The sequence below is a fragment of the Ruditapes philippinarum genome, unplaced genomic scaffold, assembly GCF_026571515.1.
Source record: "Ruditapes philippinarum isolate M1 unplaced genomic scaffold, ASM2657151v2 ctg60_1_1_1_1, whole genome shotgun sequence".
NCBI lineage: Eukaryota > Metazoa > Mollusca > Bivalvia > Venerida > Veneridae > Ruditapes > Ruditapes philippinarum.
In genome coordinates, this window is record NW_026863697.1 from 489,906 (window position 1) to 512,211 (window position 22,306).

At 31.3% G+C, this 22,306-nt stretch overlaps 2 protein-coding genes across 4 annotated transcripts in view; one reads left to right on the top strand and one right to left on the bottom strand.

Annotated features, from left to right (window-relative positions):
* Window positions 1–3,373, top strand: part of LOC132723051 (neuropeptide prohormone-4-like) — a 64,332-nt gene extending 60,959 nt beyond the window's left edge. For all 3 annotated transcript variants that reach the window (XM_060707720.1, XM_060707719.1, XM_060707718.1), the window contains exon 5: window positions 263–3,373. In XM_060707720.1, coding sequence (XP_060563703.1) covers window positions 263–456 — 194 coding nt within the window. In that variant the 3' untranslated portion in view covers window positions 457–3,373. The remainder of the gene's footprint in view (window positions 1–262) is intronic.
* Window positions 3,374–21,199: 17,826 nt separating this feature from the next.
* LOC132723050 (complement C1q-like protein 4) lies at window positions 21,200–22,067 on the bottom strand. Its single transcript, XM_060707717.1, has 2 exons — window positions 21,963–22,067; window positions 21,200–21,633 (listed from the first exon to the last, which is right to left on the bottom strand). Exons 1-2 carry the CDS (start codon window positions 21,970–21,972, stop codon window positions 21,224–21,226), a joined length of 420 nt encoding a protein of 139 aa, XP_060563700.1. The 5' UTR covers window positions 21,973–22,067; the 3' UTR covers window positions 21,200–21,223.
* Between the last annotated feature and the right edge of the window lie 239 nt (window positions 22,068–22,306).

The following is a 22,306-nucleotide window of genomic DNA, read 5'->3' on the forward strand; positions in this document are numbered from 1 at the left end:
CTTCTTTTGAATGCAGTAAGATAGATAGATATTCAGTGAAACTCGAAGAAGAAAAAAGGTTTTCGTTGTAATGATAGTTATAATTGTTTTACATATACTTAGATAACATTATTTATATTAGATCAAATTTAAGTTATCATGCGTAATGGATTTATACAGCAACCAGGATCGTCGACTTTACTTTTGTTGTAATCTGTTATTTTGAAAGTTTGCACATTTCACAGACGGGTTATTTATAATATCTTGCCATCGCTAATTTCAGTCTCAACAAACTTAGACGATTTATCAATGATGGTTGGACTCACACCACAATCGGAGAAAAATTTGAGAAATGCATTTATCGGCGTTCTTCAAAACGACATGCGGGCATTGCTGAAACTCGGAATGCCTAAAGGCGAATGGTACGATACATCCAGCTTGCTGACACAGATTGTGGACGGAGGACTAGAAGTTTAATACAAATAACACGTGACTTCCGGTTTTAAGAACCCGGATTAAAAACCATCAGAAGATAGTATATATTTTGTATAAAAGAGTCTATTAGTGTAATTTTCGACAGCAAATACGTTTAAAATCGCTTAATTTTGAAACATCTGCTTTCAAACATGAACAATGCCATATTTATGAATAAATGTTGTTTGTATATTTGATGTTTAAGTGGTTTATGCGTGTAAATTGTTGTCACGGAGCATGCGTCATTATATATAATCTTCTATTTATAGGCACAAAAACGTGCCGTTTGAAATCACCCTTTATAATTCGTTGCTTTAGCGTCTAATCAAAATGAAAACAAAGCAAATCGTCATTTTTATTTAACTTATTTTACCCATTACTACGTCATTTCTTTTACCATCTCGAAAAAAAGAATGATTTTCAGCAAATGCATTCAAACTGTTCAGAATTACTTCCGACACAAAAAAATATGGAAATCTCAACTGATTACAATGACAGTAAATTGGAAGGCAGCTGTTTTATATATACTTATATATGAAATGTACATAATAAAATTTTAAAGAAATGACCCGGTATTGATATATTCATACAAACGGAACCTGCGATGTGTAAATTAAACTTATATTACTGAACGATAACAATATAGTTACCTTTAAAACTATGAATCATTTGTTAAAGTCCTAGGTTTCAAGGGAAATATATACAGTCCCATTTCAACATGAAATTGGACTACTTTTGCCTTGAAATAGCCGTAAATAATGGCAATACTAGTGAAGAAATTGCAACATATGTACAAGACATCAAATAAACACAAGAAAAACATTCCAAAATTGTATTTCAAGGTTCTATATTCAGATCTAATTTTATCGCAGCCCATGTGACCTTCAGCAAAATAAATATAAAAAAAACATCAAATTTCTAAAGATAAACTTTTACATGACATCCATTCATGATGTTTATCCATATTTTTCACATCGTACTGAAAGCTCTCTGTGATTTCATATATTTTGTTAATTGACATACATTTTAATTGTTTTTCTTAAGTTATTCTTAAAATCTCAAAAAGGTCGTACTATCAAAAGTTATCTAATTTTGTTATGAATTTATAATCGACCGTTATGGCCATTACAAATAATGTTGGTTATTTTATTTTGTTAATAAATTCTTTTAAATTTTTCATTTATTTAACGAATTAACATTTCATAAAACATTGAGATGTAAATGTCATTGTGCTTAGGGATATGCATGAATGTGCATCATAATTGTTTTTTTTTCTGTATATTAGATGTGTTTCATTTGACCATTTAAACGTTTACTGAAAGAGATAATATTTAATTGGCGTGAAAAGACTATAACTCGCTTATGTTATGTGGTTTTTTTTTGTCTCTGAGAAAATGTGCCCTGTAAATGAATATTTCAACTTCAATTTTCTATAGGTTTTCTAGAATCGAGTCCTTTCAGGGTGAGAATCTTTATAAACTTTCCATCAAAAAAAATTACAAACTTAGTCTTTAGTGGTAAAACAAAAATAAACAAAATGTCTTTCTAATTATAATATAAAACAAAATGTAACCAACTGTTACAGGTATTCTGCTATGAACACTTTATCAAAATAATTCTATATAATATTTTTATGAAAACATAATTTTAAATAATGTTTTGATTTTAAACGAAAATTCGATGTTGGAGTTTTCAGAATTTGGAGATTTTGCTAAACTCTAGTAGATATTTTGAAAATTTGCTGATCTGCTTTGAGACGAAGTTTTTAAATCTTTCCCCGGTGTAATACCTAAGAAGAAAATATTCTTTATTTTTTACAGAATACTTTGTCATATGATATACTCTTGTGAGCAGTAAATGCATGACGTCATCATATGAATGAATTATAATAACTGTTGTTAGAATACGTCACGTGCATTTTTAATATGTCATCATTCATTTTTGTTCATCCCAATTGCAGTTTGTCTTAGAAAAGACTTTGTCCCACTTAAGATAAATTGCATGGTATACAGTTAATGTTCTGTTTCGTTGAAATTATTGATAAATGTGAAAATTTTGAAGAAGAAAAAAAAACAATTTAAAAAATAACATGCACCAAAAAGACCATTTTCGAAATAACCATCTTTAATCCCAGAAATTTTTATGATAAAGTGTTGGTCACTTGTTAACGAAAATTTTATTTTTTTCAATTGAGCAGACTGATCAATAATTAGATAAAACGAAAAGCATCATAAACAATCGTTTCACTATTACAGTATTTGTAATACGCTACTATCACCAAACATCAGGAATACTCGTATATTCATAATGTTGTTAGTTCTTAATCTGTGTATTTTATCCTTACGAAAATTTTATCCTTACGAAAACGTAACCTATATAGTATCAACGTATATAATACATTCTTTTGATAAATTTTGAAAAAAAAATCCAAATTTTCGTACAAACAATTAAAAATGTAGAGCAATAATAACTATATCTACAAAGTTATTAAGGACATATTTTGAAGAATAGTGGTCAGTCGATCAAAAAATGCATGTTTATTTGATACATAATGTGGTCACAACATCCGAGGGATGCGACAATATTTTGTAAAGAAACCATAATAAAATTTTAAAATTATACAATTTTGAAAATTCTTCTGATATATCACCGGAAGTTGATTTTAATCACCATTACAAGCAATGATAAGGTTTATTTTAATGCATATTGAGTTGTTAGACAAAGATGTTTATCGCTATATTTAGATTTTAGTACTTTTAAACCATGTTTGAATGATAATTAAGATAATTTTATTGACTAGAATTGTACCTTCTTTTTCTCGTATTATTCTGTTTGGGTCCAGGTGAGCTGAAATATCTATAAAGAATCTGTTCCACTTTTAAACATCATAATAATTTAATAAAGCAAGTTTAGAGATCGATGGAAAGATTTTGTTTTTATTTATTCCAATATCTATGTACAAATGTACACATTTTGTATAAAAGTGCGTATGTCCAATAGGTTGTCTGAACCATTTGAACCAGGAGGTATGCTGCTTTGATAGTTTTATTCAAAGTAGAAGGATACCGTAAAACGTCGAATCGTCATTTTTATTAAAAAATATTCAGGAAATAAAATGAAACATGTGGGATGAGTTCAGCAGTAGACTGTTTTATTTGCATTTTCCACCTTCGGAACAAAATGTTTATCAGTAACTATAAAAGTCAGTACCTTTACCTTATCTTATATTGTGGCTGATTTGTGCCATGTCGTATTTTCGCTACGCGGGAAGCCAAGTTAAATATGACAGAGAAACCACTTTTTTGTATTTTCGTGTTTTCGTCCGGGGCCGCACGGAGCAAAAAAATATAGTTCAAATCAGCCACCATAATTTAACGCTGGGAATAATTATTATTATTATATAGATTGTTTTTACTTCATTTATATGTATTAAATTAAGATGATAAAAGGAAAGAAAAAAAACATATATAACAACATAATGTGAACGAATTGTGCTCAATGTCGCAGAACAATGGCCTATAATGTTCTTAAACTTTATTTCTTGCTTTTAGAAATGATTGTCTGTTAGTGCTTAATAGAAAGTCGCATCACTTAAAGGTCAATGCTCATTTATCTTATTGATTCTATACAATTTTAACACATTACAAACGAAGGAGCGACACAGTCAGAAATGTCCACCGTTCAGATAGGTTAATAGCCGTTCAATGACCTGCATGATGTTATATAAATTCGATTCAATAGTTCAGACTTGTCATAATTGAAACATTTGCCAATTTCCGTGATCTCTTTAAACAATATTTTAGATGAAATGCTACTCATCCATAATATTGAAATGCCCTTAGTACATTTTGCCATTCGAGCGATACTTTACATTTGATACGTGTGAATCCCTGAGCAAGAATTTGCTTCAGAAAAATAGATAAAACTTATCTTAATCTACACTTATATAATCGTATACAAAATGTGCCCATTACAAAAATGATATCCTTTGAAAACAATGAACTATTTTAAATAACAGATGTGAAGAAAAAAATGTGTTCCTTAAATCAAACACACTTTGATATAATTTAAAACCCAAATATAAAACCGGCAATTGTGCAGGATCATTTTTTAATCGGTGAAAAATACCAGATCTATTCATTGAGAAATGCATTGCAGTTTTGTTTGCATTAGTCGCACAACCACTGAATGGTCATTTAGACACTCCCAAATTTACAACATAGGGTAGAACTTAGGTGCCTCTACGTGCATTATTTCAGACACCAGCGGGTACCTAAGAAGAACCATCGATGCCCCGTAAGCAAGCTTGATTGTTTCCGCTCATGAAAATTAATAATCTTTAGTCCAAGATGGAATTCAAACCTGCGTGAAAGGCAAATGGTTGGAAGTCAAGGACTTAAACCACTCGGCTACAGATGCTCCTAAAATATAATTCAATGTGACATTGTATGGAATATATCTTTTTTCGTTTCACTTGCTGATCATGCGATAGATTGAGCGCCATAAATCAATCAATCAATCAATCATAATGAGTTTACTGTCATTGCAGTTCAATGTTTTATCATGCAAAGCATATGTGTTCATTGCCACTATTACATATATACAATGCGGTATAATTTAACACCCCAAGCACATACCTATGTATTACTTATTAAAAAAGCAAAAAAAAACAGAATCCCTTAAGAACGCCTGAAACGACAAATTGAAAATGTTGCAGGTTTGGTTTGATGTTAGGTACTGGAAAGTTTAAGTTACCGGCCATGCCTCCCTAAGTAAGTTTTCAACTAAATATACATTAAAACACGATGTACAATAGCTACTGTATCTGCACAATAAAACATAAGAATGTAAATATATTATAAAAATGTAAATTAAAAATCTTCACAATAAATAAGTTAGTAATATACTTTATTGATTACACCACTTCGTTGACAATTGTCGAAATAGGATTTGCATTTGTATTAACTTGGCCAGTGTCAACAATACTTGATAACTATTAAGCAGTATCTGTCTTAAAAAAAAAATTAATGCTAAAACGGCAATGAAATTCATTATCTATACCATTCATATAACATTTAGTACATATTCTCTGACTTTCAAAATAACATGAAACACTTCAAGTTATATGTCTTAATATATTTTACATTATGTATTTTATACTATTAAATTGCATGAAACAAGATAAAACAAGTCTTTGGCGGGGTTGATTCAGTACTATTCAGCGAGTTCAGTAAATCTATAATTATGAAATTTAGACGCATTGTACATTTTATTTATCACATAGCATTAAACTACTGAGATAACTAACATATCTATTTGGCCACACTTATAAATATAACAAGAGCCACCGCCGGGCGGGGGCAACGCTCGACTTTTTACTTTTTCTAAACGCAAACATAGAAAGGTTTGAACATATCTTAATGTTTCCTTTTTATAAATTTAGTTGGTCTGTCTTGTCACATAAGTTTTGTTTATATATTTTGTATATATATATGAATAGAAACATTAAGCAAATTTCTAAAGATAGCAACATTACGCCATTTCTTAAAATAGCAACATGACGCAATTTCTTAAAATAGCAACATGAAGCAATTTCTAAAAATAGCAACAATGACGAAATTTCTAAAAATAGCAACAATGATGCAATTTCTAAAAATAGCAACAATGACGCAGTTTCTAAAAATAGAAAAAATGACGCAATTTCTAAAAATAGCTACAATGACGCAATTTCTATAAATAGAAACAATGACGCAATTTCTAAAAATAGCAACAATGACGCAATTTCTAAAAATAGAAAAAAATGACGCAATTTCTAAAAATAGAAAAAAAATGACGCAATTTCTAAAAATAGCAAGAATGACGCAATTTCTATCAATAGAAACAATGACGCAATTTCTAAAAATAGAAAAAATGACGCAATTTCTAAAAATAGCAACAATGACGTAATTTCTAAAAATAGAAAAAATGACGCAATTTCTAAAAATAGCAACAATGACGTAATTTCTAAAAGTAGAAACAATGACGCAATTTCTAAAAAAAGCAACAATGACGCAATTTCTAAAAATAGAAAAAATGATGCAATTTCTAAAAATAGAAAAAATGACGCAATTTCTAAAAATAGCAAAAATGACGCAATTTCTAAAAATAGAAAAAATGACGCAATTTCTAAAAATAGAAAAAATGACGCAATTTCTAAAAATAGCAACAATGATGCAATTTCTAAAAATAGAAAAAATGACGCAATTTTTAAAAATAGAAAAAATGACGCAATTTCTAAAAATAGAAACAATGACGCAATTTCTAAAAATAGCAACAATGACGCAATTTCTAAAAATAGAAACAATGACGCAATTTCTAAAAATAGAAAGAATGATGCAATTTCTATAAATAGAAAGAATGACGCAATTCTATAAATAGAAACAATGACCCAATTCTATAAATAGAAACAATGACGCAATTCTATAAATAGAAACAATGACGCAATTCTAGTTGTTGTTGTTGTATATATATATATATATAAACACACACACACACACACACACCAATAAATATATAATTATGATCATTTAATGCACAAATCTGAGAAAATTCAGTAATTTAACCTTCAAGGTCAAGGTCATTAAAGAGCCCAAGCAAATTTGGGTTTGATAAACAACAAGGTCTGGTCCTTAAGAATGTTCTCTTATAATATGAAGTTGATCCCTTCAATAATAGCAAAGTTACAGTCAGTTACCGCCAAAACAATGAAAATTTCAATAATTTGACCTTCAAAGACAATGTCATTAATGAATGAAGGTCAAGGTCTTTCGGTATATTTTTAACAGTAATCTTTGAAGATTATTATGTTCAAGTTTCAAGACAATCCATTCAAAAATAACAAAGTTACAGCCAATAAAAGCCAAAAAAATGAAAATTTCAATAATTTGACCTTCAAAGTCAAGGTCATTTATGAGTGAAGGTCAAGGTCTGGCTGGTTATTTTTAAGGGATATCCTTAAAGATTATTATATTCAAGTTTGAAGACAATCCATTCAAAAATAACAAAGTTACAGCCAATAACAGCATGAACAAGCAAAAATTGGACTTTTTACCTTGAAGGTCAAGGTCATTTATGGATGAAGGTCAAGGTTAATGTGGTCTACTGAAAGGTCTTGTCCCAAGGGTTGTTGTGGCCAAGTATGAAGACAATACACCCAGAAATATAAAAGTTATGATCCAGGTACAAGTTTGCGGACGGCAACGGCAACGGCAACGACAATGGCAACGTCAACGGCAACGGCAACGGGAACGCCGACCTGACTATAACAATACCTCTACTTTTTTTTTCAAAAAAAAAAAAAAAAAAAAGTCGAGCTAAAAACGAAACGCGGTTAATCATTTTTTCTTTTAATCAGGGACATTACAATAGTCCCGTAATAAACAATTTATTCAATATTGATGTTTGAATATATCTAATGGTATTAATAACAATTTCTCATGTTTACTACATCCATCAAATATATCTGAAAATATAACACCCCAGGAATACATTTCACTTGAAGCAGCTCATTTGCATATTACCTGCAAATTATTTGCATATTACCTGCACGTGCCATGACATTAGAGACAGAAAAGCAGCAAGGTATGTAATGAACATTATTTCATCTGGATTACTAGTATTGGGACAATTGTTTGTTTGTATAAAGGTATATTTTTGCAGAAATAACCACATGCGCTCCTGCTGGCCCCATGTTTTCACCGTTACTTTTTATTTGCTAAATCTGTTCTTAACGGAAAGGGATCGCTTAAGTTTTCTTAAACATCAAGTGATCTCTTGTAAGCGTCTTCCATCCAGTTAGTCACGACAGGACACCCAACCGTCCCTGGTACTTAAGATTACCTTGATCTGTTATGTGCTTTCTCCACGCCTCCCTCGGTATGGTATTGGAGGAGCAAGAGACAGTTGATTACTGGTTGTACTTTTAAAAATAACGAACTTTTATACCGTTGATTTTCACTGAACCATAGTTTATAAATACAGCCACTGCATGTATGACTTTCTTAACAACAAAACATATTACATGTAATATGGCCAAATACAAACGATATGTTGTCAATTAACCACTTCATGCGTTTCGTGTTAAGTAAGATTTCAATCATTTCTTCTGGCCAATTTTACATTTCAAAAATATAAAAAGTAAAGTTTTAAATACAAACCATATCAAAAAAAACAAAGATTCCTCTATAATCTATTAAAAAATGGAAATGTCATCGTTATTGAAATCAATGATATCATAAAATTGCACGATGCGTTGACATTTCGCCTAACATTACTATTTAGAAATTGTATAATCGTGATATATATTATTACATGCTGTATTTTCTAGGAAAAATATGTTATTTCAAAATAATTTTTGCAATTTAAAAAAGACCTGAGTGTTTAAAAAATGAGAACAGATATCAACAAAGCAAAGACAACGTTCACAGGACGCAGTGTTGAAAATTGAGTACCGCTCAAGCCGGTGCTAGGGGCCATGAATGATTTTGCAATTTTTCTTTATCCGCCATGTGCAGACTCAGTAAAATCGAGTCTGCAATTTTCATTTGATTTTGATGTTATTATAGCTCCCGAAGGATCACACTTTCTCAAGATTTTCCTTAAAAATGTATTTAATAGCAGCAATGCAATTTCTCATTTAAATTTTAACATGAACCTTACCTTTCGGGAGACAATTTTATATTTTATATTTTGCTGATACTGTTGATTTGTAAGATGCGTGTTTTTTGGTTTACAAAGAGCCACTCTGGAGTTATTATCAACTTACAAAGTATATGTCAAAGACGTTCTTTAGATTGTAGTGTTTTAATGCTTTTTCAAATTCTTTATTCTTGTATGCCATACAATTACAATTGCAATGGTGTGCGTTTCAAAGCAGAATACGAGATTGAATTTGATATAATTCGTATGATTTACTATTTCAATTCATTAAAACTGACTACATAAATACTTATACGACATCATAATGATGAAGCATCTTTGGAAACCATCATAAGTTGCTATGGCGCCAGGTATGTGTTGAAAGCTCTTCTTCCTTTAGTTTATGTGATAAACTATTTATTAATTCAAAATATATACTATTCATATGTTTTTTGTAAAAGATATTTATTGCCGAAATGTATTGAAATCGGGGAATTCCATACTGATTCGATGTCCTTTTAGAGCGACATAATGTAAAAGCTATGTTTGGGAGGCTGCATTTCCTATAAGCTAATTTTGTTTTGTTTTGCTTTTTTTTGTGTAAAGAAAAACAACATATTTTTTATTACTCTATGTATTCCTACAATAATATGTACAAATCGTAACAATAACGTAAAACATGTGTGAACTCAGAACGCAGAGGTGCATTGGGTGAGTACAAGTTACCGAAATTATTGAAACGAGTTAAATAAATTGTATTCTGCGAACCGTAGCGAATGCTACATGTGACATTCAATTTACTAGTAAAGCATATATCAAATAAGAGCTGTTAAAATTATGTACAATATTATACTAATTATATCTGCATGACCATGCAATACCGTTTATTTTACAGATATGCAAAAGTGATACTGTTATGTGATGACTAGCAGTTTTTAGAAAAGTACATATGAAGTAGTTCTATAACTTTTATATCTATTCTAATATTCATACATAAATATTTATAACAAATTATGAGTAAACTTAATGTTGTATACTGTATGTTTAATCAATCATAAACTGCTATATTTAGTGTTACCACTGAGACAAAAGTCACTGATTAGTTTTTGTTGATAGCACTACATACGAAGCTATGTACGAAAAAAAATACGATTAAAGCGGCCTTAAGTTTGTTAAAGGTTGAATACGTTATTTTACGGTACATCGTTTCATATTATTGTCAAATCAAAATAGTAAAGGTGGAAAATGAAATTTGTCCACGATAAATACACAAACAATAAGATCATCTCTCGATCACCGGTCCGTTCTAAATATTTAAATTAGTGTCACGGAGTGTTCGTTTTCCGGTCTTCTATTTATAGAAACAAAATGTCACTGTCGCGATATAAATAGCTCTTAGGACGCTGTTTTCAAGAACTTTATACAGTGATATGATGCACTTTTTCCAAGATAAAAATGCTGAAGTACTTAGTCAGAAACCAAACAGAATTGTTGTTTCAACAGAAAAAAATGCTGAAGGCCGCTTTAAAACGTCAGTTCGCTCATATTAGTAATTAGAGAATGGAGGCATGTGGTACATGTATTCACTATATATCAATATAAAATGTTTAATTAGTCATCAGCGACTGTGTTTTATTATTTCAATGGTTACCATAGTTTCATAAATTGATCTGCTATTAGTACTCCAGATATAGACATTGGAGATATATCAACGTTAAAATTGAATATCTTTTTAAAAAATATAGATCAATATTATACTAGAATACAAGATAAAATCCCCATGAGTAAGGTTCCAATATGTAGAAGAATTAAATATGTTTTATTGTTTTATTTCTATTTTCAGAGAAAGTGATGAAGTCAACTACAAATAAAAAATGCTGTACACATGACATTTAGTTAAATCCGAGATTTGCCCTGTCCTGTTTGGTGTCCTACTGGGCTCCTTTCTGGTGACCGTGTGTTGGGGAATGCGTTCATTAAATGCCGCCCTGTCTTGCCGAGTTTGTTGTTCATAATTTTGTACATTTAAAGCATATGCGTATAATGATAGTTAAGAAATAATAAATCCGAAACAGTGATTTTGTCGCTCAGTTGAATTACTGTTTGGAGTTCGGATGCGAGGAATTATATCACGAGGGCGTAGCCCGAGTGATATATTGATGCGCATCCGAACGACAAACAGTTATTTTATCAAGCAATTAAATCACCGATTTGTTTCCGTACTTATTTTCAGAGCGTCACATTTTTAGTGGTTACGTCAGGTGTATAGTGATTACGTCACACATCTAAATATAGAATGTCAAAAAGTGATTTTATTGCATAATAACACACACTGTTAAATAGGGGAAAATGCGGGTCGTGTTAGTACCATAAAAAGTTGTTGTTTTTTTGTAAATTTAAAGCATATGTATATAATGATAATGTTTCATAATGTACTCTTTTATCGCTGAAATGACATATAAAAGTTTGCATATGTAAATTTCTATCAATAAACTTATGCCGGCTCGCCACGGCGAGCCGGTATTACGTTAGGATTTTACTGAGAAACAACCAAAAACTCCGAATCCATCCAAAAATTTAATCGAAGCTTAGCTTCCAGCTTTCTACAAAATTTATCTATCAGGGCTAGGATCCAAAATTATTTAGCCAATCAAATTTGATCTTACATAGCGTCAAAAAACCTTCAATTTTCACGCCATTTTTAAAAAGAAGCAAGTATTGTTTTGAGCGCAAAGATATAATGATGATTAAAATGTTTGTTTTCATGGATTCTTTTCAGTAAATCATATTTACACTGACTTTTGATTTAGCGATTTCATCAGTCCTGTTTACTCTGTAGTAAGTTTTCGTTTGGTTAATTAACATAAACGACATCTGGTTCTGTGCATTTTTTTCTTTTTCCTTTTTTTCCGGTCATTTCATCCTTTCCAGTATTTAGTGTATGTATTTACAGGCCGGGATCCGGGACGCCCGGGATCAGGGATCGTATAAGAACTAATAAACTATACTTGTGTTGATTATTGTCGTAATGAAAGGCCATTAAACGTTAAGTTTTTTTTTATTGTACGTAATGTGTAAATTGATTTAACTTAGGATATAGATATATTTAGAGCTATTTATTAACAAAATCACAATACTTATAATTATATGCCTAATTAATTGGAAAAATCAAAGACTATATTCTTGAATTGGTCAAATCCCGCGATCCCTATATGTTTTAATACGATCCCAGCTTTTCTGAAAACAATATTCTTGAACTATCCAATTCCTGGGATCTCTTTATTTTTTAATATGATCCCGGCTTTTCTGAAAACTATATTCTTGAACTGGTCAATTTCCGGGATCCTATTTTTTTTTAAATAGGATCCCGGCTTTTCTGGCTGAATTGATTGACAACTTGTGTTTACTTTAGGACTTGTATCTGTCACTTATTCCAGTACTAAATAACATATTACAACTTAACTTCGTACAAAGAGACATTTTTATGAATTCTACTTATCTATTTTTTTTCTGGTCAAGGTCAACAGGCTATATAGTAAATGTGCATAGACATAGGGACTTCATTCTATCTGTTTACATGCATCTTCATATAAACTCATATTCCTCTTTGTTAAACTGAGAGAACTGGCTTCCTTAACTTTATATGTCACTTTTATTTTGATGTTCGCTGAAGTCTTTTCAGCTAACAGAACTGTCATTTTTACATTTAAACACGCCCCTGGAAAGAAATTACGAAGCGAGTCGCTACTAGCTTTTTTAAAAGCTACCCTTGTATCTCTATAGAATGGATTATAAACCACGTGACATTTGAACGAAGTGCATGGCCACATAAGGCCCGATTCTGGTAGATATAGTGTCAATAACATTTTGAATATTGCTCAATATTCTTCCAATAAATGAATAAACCTAGGGTGGGTAACTAATTTCTATTGGCTTTTACGGTTTTATGTTAAGTCTCCCTGATTTTTTATATATTTTAATAAGGTCGATTTTGTTCAAAACTTTTCATCGACTGAAAGAAAAGGTGCTAGTGTTTCCTGTGTAGGGCTTGGCTTTATGTACCTTATTTGGTAAATTCGAAACGCTATTATATAATCCGATCTGAATCGGTGCTATATTTAGAATTTGTCCAAACGTCACGTCTTATCACGGCTAATATTGATATAAATTGCATTATAATTAATTTTCAATCTAACTTCATTTGATTTCCTTTATTCCATCATCGAATGTCATGGATTATACACTGTAGCATCTAATTAGAAAGTCAGAAAATCAGAAACATAAGTTCATTAATTAATGTGTCATTGAAATGCTTGACACAATCAATTCATGATTCATTTATTTGCTTTCTACCTCAGATATAATTTTATTGTACATCTGAGAGTTAAATGTACTGTATTATTAAAATGTTTTGGCATGTTTAGTGTCCATGCTGTTTATAATACATTTGTAGCGCTAATTTGTAACTTAATAACTTAATCTTCATTTTATTTTTATCTTCTAATTGTGAAATGGTTGGTAGCTCCATATATTATTGAATTATTATATTAATAATCATGTTTTTTATTATAATAAAATCATTGTAAAATTGTGATTTGACGTTTAGAGTCATTTTATATTAAACATTCATCTGATAAGCCATTCTTGCATTCGTTCAGCTTTGAAACATTTTTATTGTCAACGACAAAACATCATCCATTTTCATGGAATATGAATGAAAATATTTGATTCCATTTGCATGTTTATGATTTCATAAACGATTAACATAAAAATAACTTTGCTAGGCGTAAATGTACACCCTATTTTTTCATTGATAAAATGTATTATTAACATAAAACAATAACATATAAATTCGTTATCTCAACAAATATATTAACTACAAATATATGTTTACCATGTAATAATCTTGAAGAGCAAAATTTTTATCTTTATATCTAACTTCAGAATGAAGCTCGCAATTAACATTTGTTGCTGGAAGCACCAGTATAAGCTTCAAAAGAGTTGCAACCTCATAATAGAGACTTAAGTTGTCTCTTACAAACTTACATATTTCAGAACGTTTTACATCAAATGCTTAAAATAAGTTAAACCGTAATACGTTTAACCGACAGATCCATAGACCTCTATAACTGCATTATATTATACCTTTTAATACTACTCTAGATTAATAGACGCTCAAGATCTGCACATATTTTGTATCCAGGTCGGTTAAAACGTGAGTGGATAATTGTTGTAATCAAATCAATTGCCTCACAGCTTTATACATATCATTATAATGCTGGTTTTTGTGTGCAAAATGTCCAGAATTTAAACATTTTGATGGACTTCATTGTCTTGGCAATGCAGGAATTAAGACATTCAGACATTATGCCGAACTTTAAACATCGCTATAAAACTCTTCAAATGCTCTATTATTATGTGACCATCAATTGCCGACAAGAAACATGCTTTGCAGTGCTCTTTTCAAGTTGTCTGTGTATCTGAGAATTTCTTTCCACTAGAACACACCCAAAAAAGATATGCATTACCTTGTAATTGGCCACATCCCCTTTCGACCTATCAGGTTAATATCATGGACATAATTCAATCTCTGTTCCCAAACCTCCAACAGGACGTTGTTTTACATTTGAATTATGTATAAATATTAAGATTTATTAAAGATACGAACACAAATATCAATCAATATTATTTAGCATGTGACTCTTTTACTCAGGTGGCCGTTCGTGCCTGCAATAATTCACGGAAATGCACCTGATGTCTCCCTCCACCAGTAAAGCTGAAACGTCGCCATATGACCTATACTGCGTCGGTGTGACATGAAACCCAATCAAACAAGCAAACAAAAGCGTGTGATCTAAACCGCCTAAGTTGTCCACTTTGGAGACTTACTGATATTTATAATGCACAATAGTTATTTCACATTCAACTCGAACTTCTTCACATCATAAGCATATAAAATGCACCAAACCCACTAAGAACATGTTATAAAACACACATCTGCCCTTTGTCCATTAGAAATAAATGCATTAATTTCTAACGCGAATTGTTCGTACAACTTAATGGAAAGTAAGATCTAAAACAATATATGAATATATGGCGTGACTAGAATGCATTTTAATTAATTTCAGAACGCATCAAGCTGCGCAAGTTATCTTCTTACTGACGTTAAGTATGATAAATCATTGATTTATTTTAAATGCACATCGAATAAAGATATTTCTGTCTACTTGTAGTGTTGTTTTTACATATCACACCATAAATGTATTCATTCTTTTACTTATAACGGCCATGGTCGTTACAATAGTATAGTTTTTAGGAAGAAGTCAGCATATCGGCAAAAAAGTGTTATTTTTACAAATTCTTATAAACTTGATGTGAAAAGCAACTTGATCTCTATCCATATACTTTTTCCGATCTAGCGGTCAATCCTATTTATGGACACTGGAACTCGATTTTCTTTGCTGTTGAAGATTGTTCATTTGACAATGTCAGAATCATAGAAAGTAAGCTAATAATTATACAAACTTTAGAGTTAAGACGATTATCAGAAAGATCCGTCAGTCTGTGACAAATCGCCTTATGGTGGCAATGTACGGTCGAGTGAGTCACGTGTCTCAATATTTCGGTCTCTTGTCTCAAATTAATTTAACACATAAACAAAAGAATCAATGCAAAGACAACAGCAGATGGTCACATAAACAGAAAAAAGATAAAGTGCATGCAGACAAGACCTTAAACCGAAATGAAAAACTGTTCAATGAAATTACAGTGTGTATATACCTAGTCATAGCACTAAAAAGTTTCTATTGTTCGACAAAACGAAATACGATTGTAATATAATTAGTTATAATTGGTTATAATTTATAGGGGTTAAAAATTTTATAAAAGGGAGTATTGAAAAGAAAAAATATTATATGATTTATTTAATTTTAGCAATTTTTTTTTTGAAAAATTATATAAAATTGCCAAAATTGTTAAAAATAAAAAATTTGGTGAACAACATAATACAGAAAGATGAATGCGTGTTTCTAAAGGCACATTATGCCTCAGAAATTCTATCATTTTTATATCTCTGTTGTTGAGGTATTTTTTCAAGGTTCGAAAATAATAATAATTTGCTACATACACGAACTGTCTTTTGCTCCTTAAGATCTATTGGCAATGGATAAAAATTACAATGAAATAGTATTTTGTATGGAAGTCAAAATACTACTTTGTTTACATTTTGTTACCTTTACGACACATTATTGCACATTCAGCGCTACTTTAGGTGATTAACATACAACATGCTCTTAATCCATTATAAAAAATTTTTAAACTCAAATTTGACATTTCTAAAGAATTATAAGCAATATAGACTTCTGAGAGGCATAAAGAGTCTTTAAGTTACATACACATGAATATCAATGAATAAATATGTATGCTTAGAAAGTACCTTTAATTTTGGAATAAACAAAACAGGTACATGTACCCAGCATTCGTTTGAGATAATTCCTGATGTTATGAAATTACACAGAAATCTTGCATAATTGTCGGATATGACATAAAATAGATGATGATTACCATAGAAACTTGTATGTCAGATGATTAACACTGTACGAAACAGTCACACAATTGATCAGCAAAACAAACAAAAAAAAAGATCTAATTGGAAAAGGTGAGAAAGCATTCACTTAGACACATGTCATTTATAGTAAAAATGTATTATTTCATTTTCAATTAGTCAGAGTGTGAGGAGTTAACCATCTAGTACACGTTTGACGTATATTTCGCAATTTTTTTACTTGTAAAATCTACTAATGGTTATACCAAAAATAGGCAGCTACGGGTAGGGTAACCATGACTTCACTATACATACGTTACATGCTAACCATAGATATTGCATTGTTATTATTATTATTATTATTATGTAAGACAAAGTGCAATAACAAGAACAGTAAATTTGCAAACTTACCATACAGTCGTCGTATTGTATAATATAACAAAATTTACAAGAATAACCATGGATAAAGGGCATTTTAATATAAACGTTTTTTTTTGTTTTTGTTTTTTTTTTTTTGGGGGGGGGGGTTGTTTTTTCATTTTTTATGTATTTAATTTATTTTATTTTTGGTAATTTTTTATGTTTTGTTACGATAATATTTATGTAAGTACATACATTTGAACATTACAACATGTAGAACTTTAAACAAACTCAACACAACATAAGTACAGTCATTATCCCGGAACGATGTCCAACACCAGTAATAACAAATAAATTTATTAAAAGAGAAACATATAGTACCATTTTTGTCCCCGAGTGTTGGTGGCATGACATAGAGATGGAATGTAAATACTATGTTAATTCAAGTCAAAATATTTTAAGCAATAACACAATATACTTCACAGTTTAAACGCTAAAAGTTAAAACGATTCATTCTATCCAAAAAACGACAGTACTACATCTGCATCAATTAGTTAACCCCTCTGCGAGCTATATTTTAGCCGCGTATATAAGAAGCTGCAGACCACGCTCCCGGCCTTTCTTCTCAGTTCCCCTCGGAGCGCGCATGTCGCTGAGAAGGCACAGGGCATCGGCAGATGATTGAAGGACCAATGCTACGTTTAAGGCGACAAGTTCGCATGTTCTCTACAGCTCGGGGTAACGTTTAAGGCGGCACGACTTAGTTTGCATGATGTTAGCTGCCGGTGTCCTGACTAATGCCGAGGGGAATTGCCCTACAAAGTAGGCTGAGACGACGAGCATGGTGTGCTACGGTGCGTGAGCCCCTAGTGCAGATAAACGGCTTGTAAGGAAGGCCTTTTGCTGGCACCAACAGCACTTTTAAGGGCTACCCTTTCATATTGTCACAGGTTACTGTACATTTAGGTTCTCACTGACCGCCGTACAGTGACCTACTTTTGGCTCAAAATTCATATCTTTGGCTGATACTCCGTGGAAATTGCATAGGGGTAAATTATCACCACTATGTGCTTCAAAATTAACTCTATAAGGGCATGACTGGTGACATGTCCGGGGTCCGTACTCGACAGCGAAAGCTGCATTTTGTTACTGTGGATGGACCCTCATTAAGCATTTACTACATACATACATAGCTCCCGGCCTTTTCAACTTCGCCAGCGTTAAAGAAGGTACGGGACATATTTATACTTTATGTAGAACACAATATTTGGATTTCGCCAACACATCAGTTAGCGATAGATTAATAAATGTGATGTAACAATGAACAGTTTATAGATTCGTAGTTTAAATGGCATGTTCACGTCTTAACAGATATTGCAGGCATATAAATACACATAACAAAACTACAATAAGGGTTAAAGGGTCTCAATTGGGGTTTTTTGACATGGCGGAACTGGAAATATCTTTTCCGAGATTTGTGTACCAATGGGTGTACCTTGTACGTCTAAGATCTATGTAACCTGCTTAATAACAACGAGATTATAAGCATTTGGCTATAGTCTTATTTTTAGCATCTGAAAGATACAGTTTTAACGATATTGCGCACCACTATAATGTTCTCTTAGCATCCCAAACTATTTTTTAAATGACAATATATTCATAAATTGTGTATGTCAGATATCATGCTTAACAATTCAATTTCTACGGAGCAATATTCCATAAGTGGTTATTGTTATAACTTCATATCATGGGTTCTAAAATATTGATGAGTTACGGGCATTTCTGTACACTTTGTTCACTTAAAATCATTTGTATTCAATTAACATCTCTTCGTGTCATTTCCATCTAAAGTGAACCAATATTTTCGTAACTTGCTTCATTTATTTCCATTACTTATTTGAAAACCACTGACTTCATTTGCTGTTACAATGTACTCCTTTTATAGGTTCATAATGACCCAGAAATGTGTATACCTTTCTCATGTTTTAATTTTGTGTCCAGTTATAGTTTCCAAAATGCTACTCATTGTCCATTACCTGAACCCTATATGCATTTGTTACTTTCTGGGTATCTGTACAGTCATAGTGATTTATATGTTGCTACTTTTATTAAAAGTTATTTTACATTAAATACTTCTTTTTTCCGATATTACGCATATTAATCTTAAACAAGCATTTAAAGGCACATTATATCCTAGAAACGAATTAAATTTGACTTCTTTGGAAATGGCAAATGGCAAACATAAATTTAATCTTTAAATGATGATTTTATGGCACGTAAGATGCTTGTTGTCTAAAGAAAGAACCTAAATGTGAATTGAATTGTAAATTTAAACAAAGGAGTATTTGACTTCCATACCAATTGCCAAGGTAATTGGCCAATTAGTTACATATAAGAAACTATTTAAGTACACACAATATGAAAAGTTTTTTTGAGAAATAAGAATAAATGCATTTCATGAACATGTGCCTTTAGTGTTAATATATTTTTCTCGTTCTTTGGGATAATTGATACCAGCACAATTAAGTGTTCAGAATTGAGTACTGCTCAAGCAGGTGCTAGGGGGCGTGAAGGATGTTGCACTTATTCATTATCCCTCATGTACAGACTCAATCAAACCGAGTCTGCAATTTTCATGTAATTTTGTTGTGATTAATGCTTCCGAAGGATCACTTTGTTTCGAGTTGTTAAACATAATAAAACTCATGTTTTTTTCCGTTCTAAAGATGCAAGTAGTACAATGTAATTACTCTTATCTGGGGAACAATTGTACCTTTAATGAAACGCAGGTGGCTCATTTACGAAAAATGCTGTAAAACATAATTATCTGTAGATGAAACAAAATAACGTTCAAATAGGAGAGTATTTGAAATTTGAAGTTACTTTAAAATTGATATTTTAACTTAATATAGTATCGCATTGACCTCGTTACCGGAGCATTGTGGCATTTTTCTTTCGAAAACAATAGGTAAACGATGAAGCAAATACTTGTTATAGAGATATACATGTATTTTTGATTTACTGTCGTCCTGAATATTCGTACTTGGATTCATTAAATGATGCAGCATGGTAAAATGAATGAGTGAATACTAAATTTATTGAACAAGTTGAATAAAAGTCATCTTTTGCGGGCCTCTGGCGATCATAATATTGTTTTATTTGTCGAATTAAATAAATATAATATTGAATATATACGAACATAATATTATATTTATCACATATCCGAATTAGGAATGTTTACAGTTAAAAAAGAGTCATTTTTGTTATCGACGCACCTGTATTGTAACAATATCATTAGCGCACTTTTACCGTACTGTTGTATGTTTGTATATAACACAAAATGGCGTCACGTCAAAGTCTTATTACACTAGTGTAATATCGTTTTTATAAAATGACTCATAAAAAAACGATATAACATAATATCGTCTTTAATAAAAAAACGATATTACAGTTGTTTAGAAATTTGCTTATACATTTATAACGCTGCAAACTATTGCTAAAAAATTGTTACATTACAATTCAAAGACTCCAATTTACAAAACAAAAGTACTGCATTAGATGTTAACGATCGTCTATTAGCTTTGATAATTTTGAAATAATTTTTCTTCATACCGATGAGGCTGTTTTGAAACATTTTCTTGCTTAAAAGTATAGTTACCATTTAAAAAAAATATTCTTTTCATAATCATGTCTCTTACACGTTTGTGAGAAATCATTTTAAAAAGGGTATTTAACATTTCATATTGTTACTATTCATAGTTTTGAATTCATACTGCATAAAAGGCAATTGTGACAAAAAATCCTAGCTAAAAAGGGACAAAACTCATTTTTGCTTGAATTGCTTTCAAAATTATGGCTCATATCTAACTAGTTCATCTTATTTTAATTGTTTTGTTCTCCAAGTTTCGTGTTGATACATTTAAACTTTTATGCGAAATGGGCTGAATTAAAATGTTAACTAGACGAGCACGACGACGAAAACGACGACAACGGCAACGCAGCGATAGTTATAGCTCCACCATTGTTTCGAAACAAATAAGCTTAAAATGATATTAAAGGAAACTTTTTCCCCCAATTGAATACCTTTAATGTTTATGTAATTATTGAACCAAACAGTAAAACGGTTAAGTCAGTACCTTATTATAAGCAGTTTTTGTAACTCTTCGGTAACGCTTTTAATATCAATATTCTTTAATACAACAAAAATCCAGAAAATGATTCGAACCGCTGTGTTTTAGCAGCCCATATGTATCCGTCGCTAACGTCACTTTCGAGCGATACAGTTTGTCCAGCGCGTAAGCTTAAAATGGCAAAGTTGCCACCCTGAATATCTTGGTCGCCTGATAACGCATCAGCTATTCCTTGAACTGTCCTGTCACCATCTACTACTAACGAGGCGTAGAATTCATGGACCTGATATTCAGCTATGTAGAATGAAAATGCGTAAATGCCGTCTACCGGTACGGTGAATATGCCCGTGTGTATGTTATAATCATCTCCTACATTGGTCAATATTTTATCAAATTTGATTGGCTGACCAACTCCAAGATGTTCAATCGGCTTTGTAGCGTACACGGTAAATGCAGTTCTTTCTTGTAAACCTGAAAAATTGGATTATAATTAAACACAGACTTACATTATTTCTAAGTACCATTTTACGTAATATAGTAGCAAAAGTGTAACATGCATTGTTATGTATATTAAAGGGAAATGGTTCAAAAATAAAGCAAAGTAGCATTCTAAGAAAATGTACACTTGGCCTCTCTTTGGGATTGTTTTTACTGTTTGATGTTTTTATAAGTTTATTTCCATGTGTTTCAATTTATTCCAAGAACAAGTTTCAAGTTATTACAAGGACAAGATTAAAGTTATCCATGGACAGGTTTCAAGTTGAAAATTGGTCAGAATCGTGATCAAGAACTTTACAAACCTCGATTCATTGCTTTGGTATTTCTAGTATTACGTTCTTCAAGCCGACCTAACAATACACTGGTCAATTCTTTGTCTATAAGCGAAATGAAAATTGGTTATTTATAATTACTGCGAGATAAAAATGCTTCAAAATATGTCTTAATATATGCAAAAGAACATATACATAAAAGTGTCATAGTTACAGCCAAAAGTGAGAATAAACACGAATGAGTGTATGGATTTCTTTTCTCCTTTGTCTTTCTTTTAAGTTTTAAATTACTTGTATTTGTGTTTGTTTCACGTCGCACCTGCACAGTAGATGTGACTTTCCAGCTTTACTGGTGGCGGAATACCTAAGGAGCC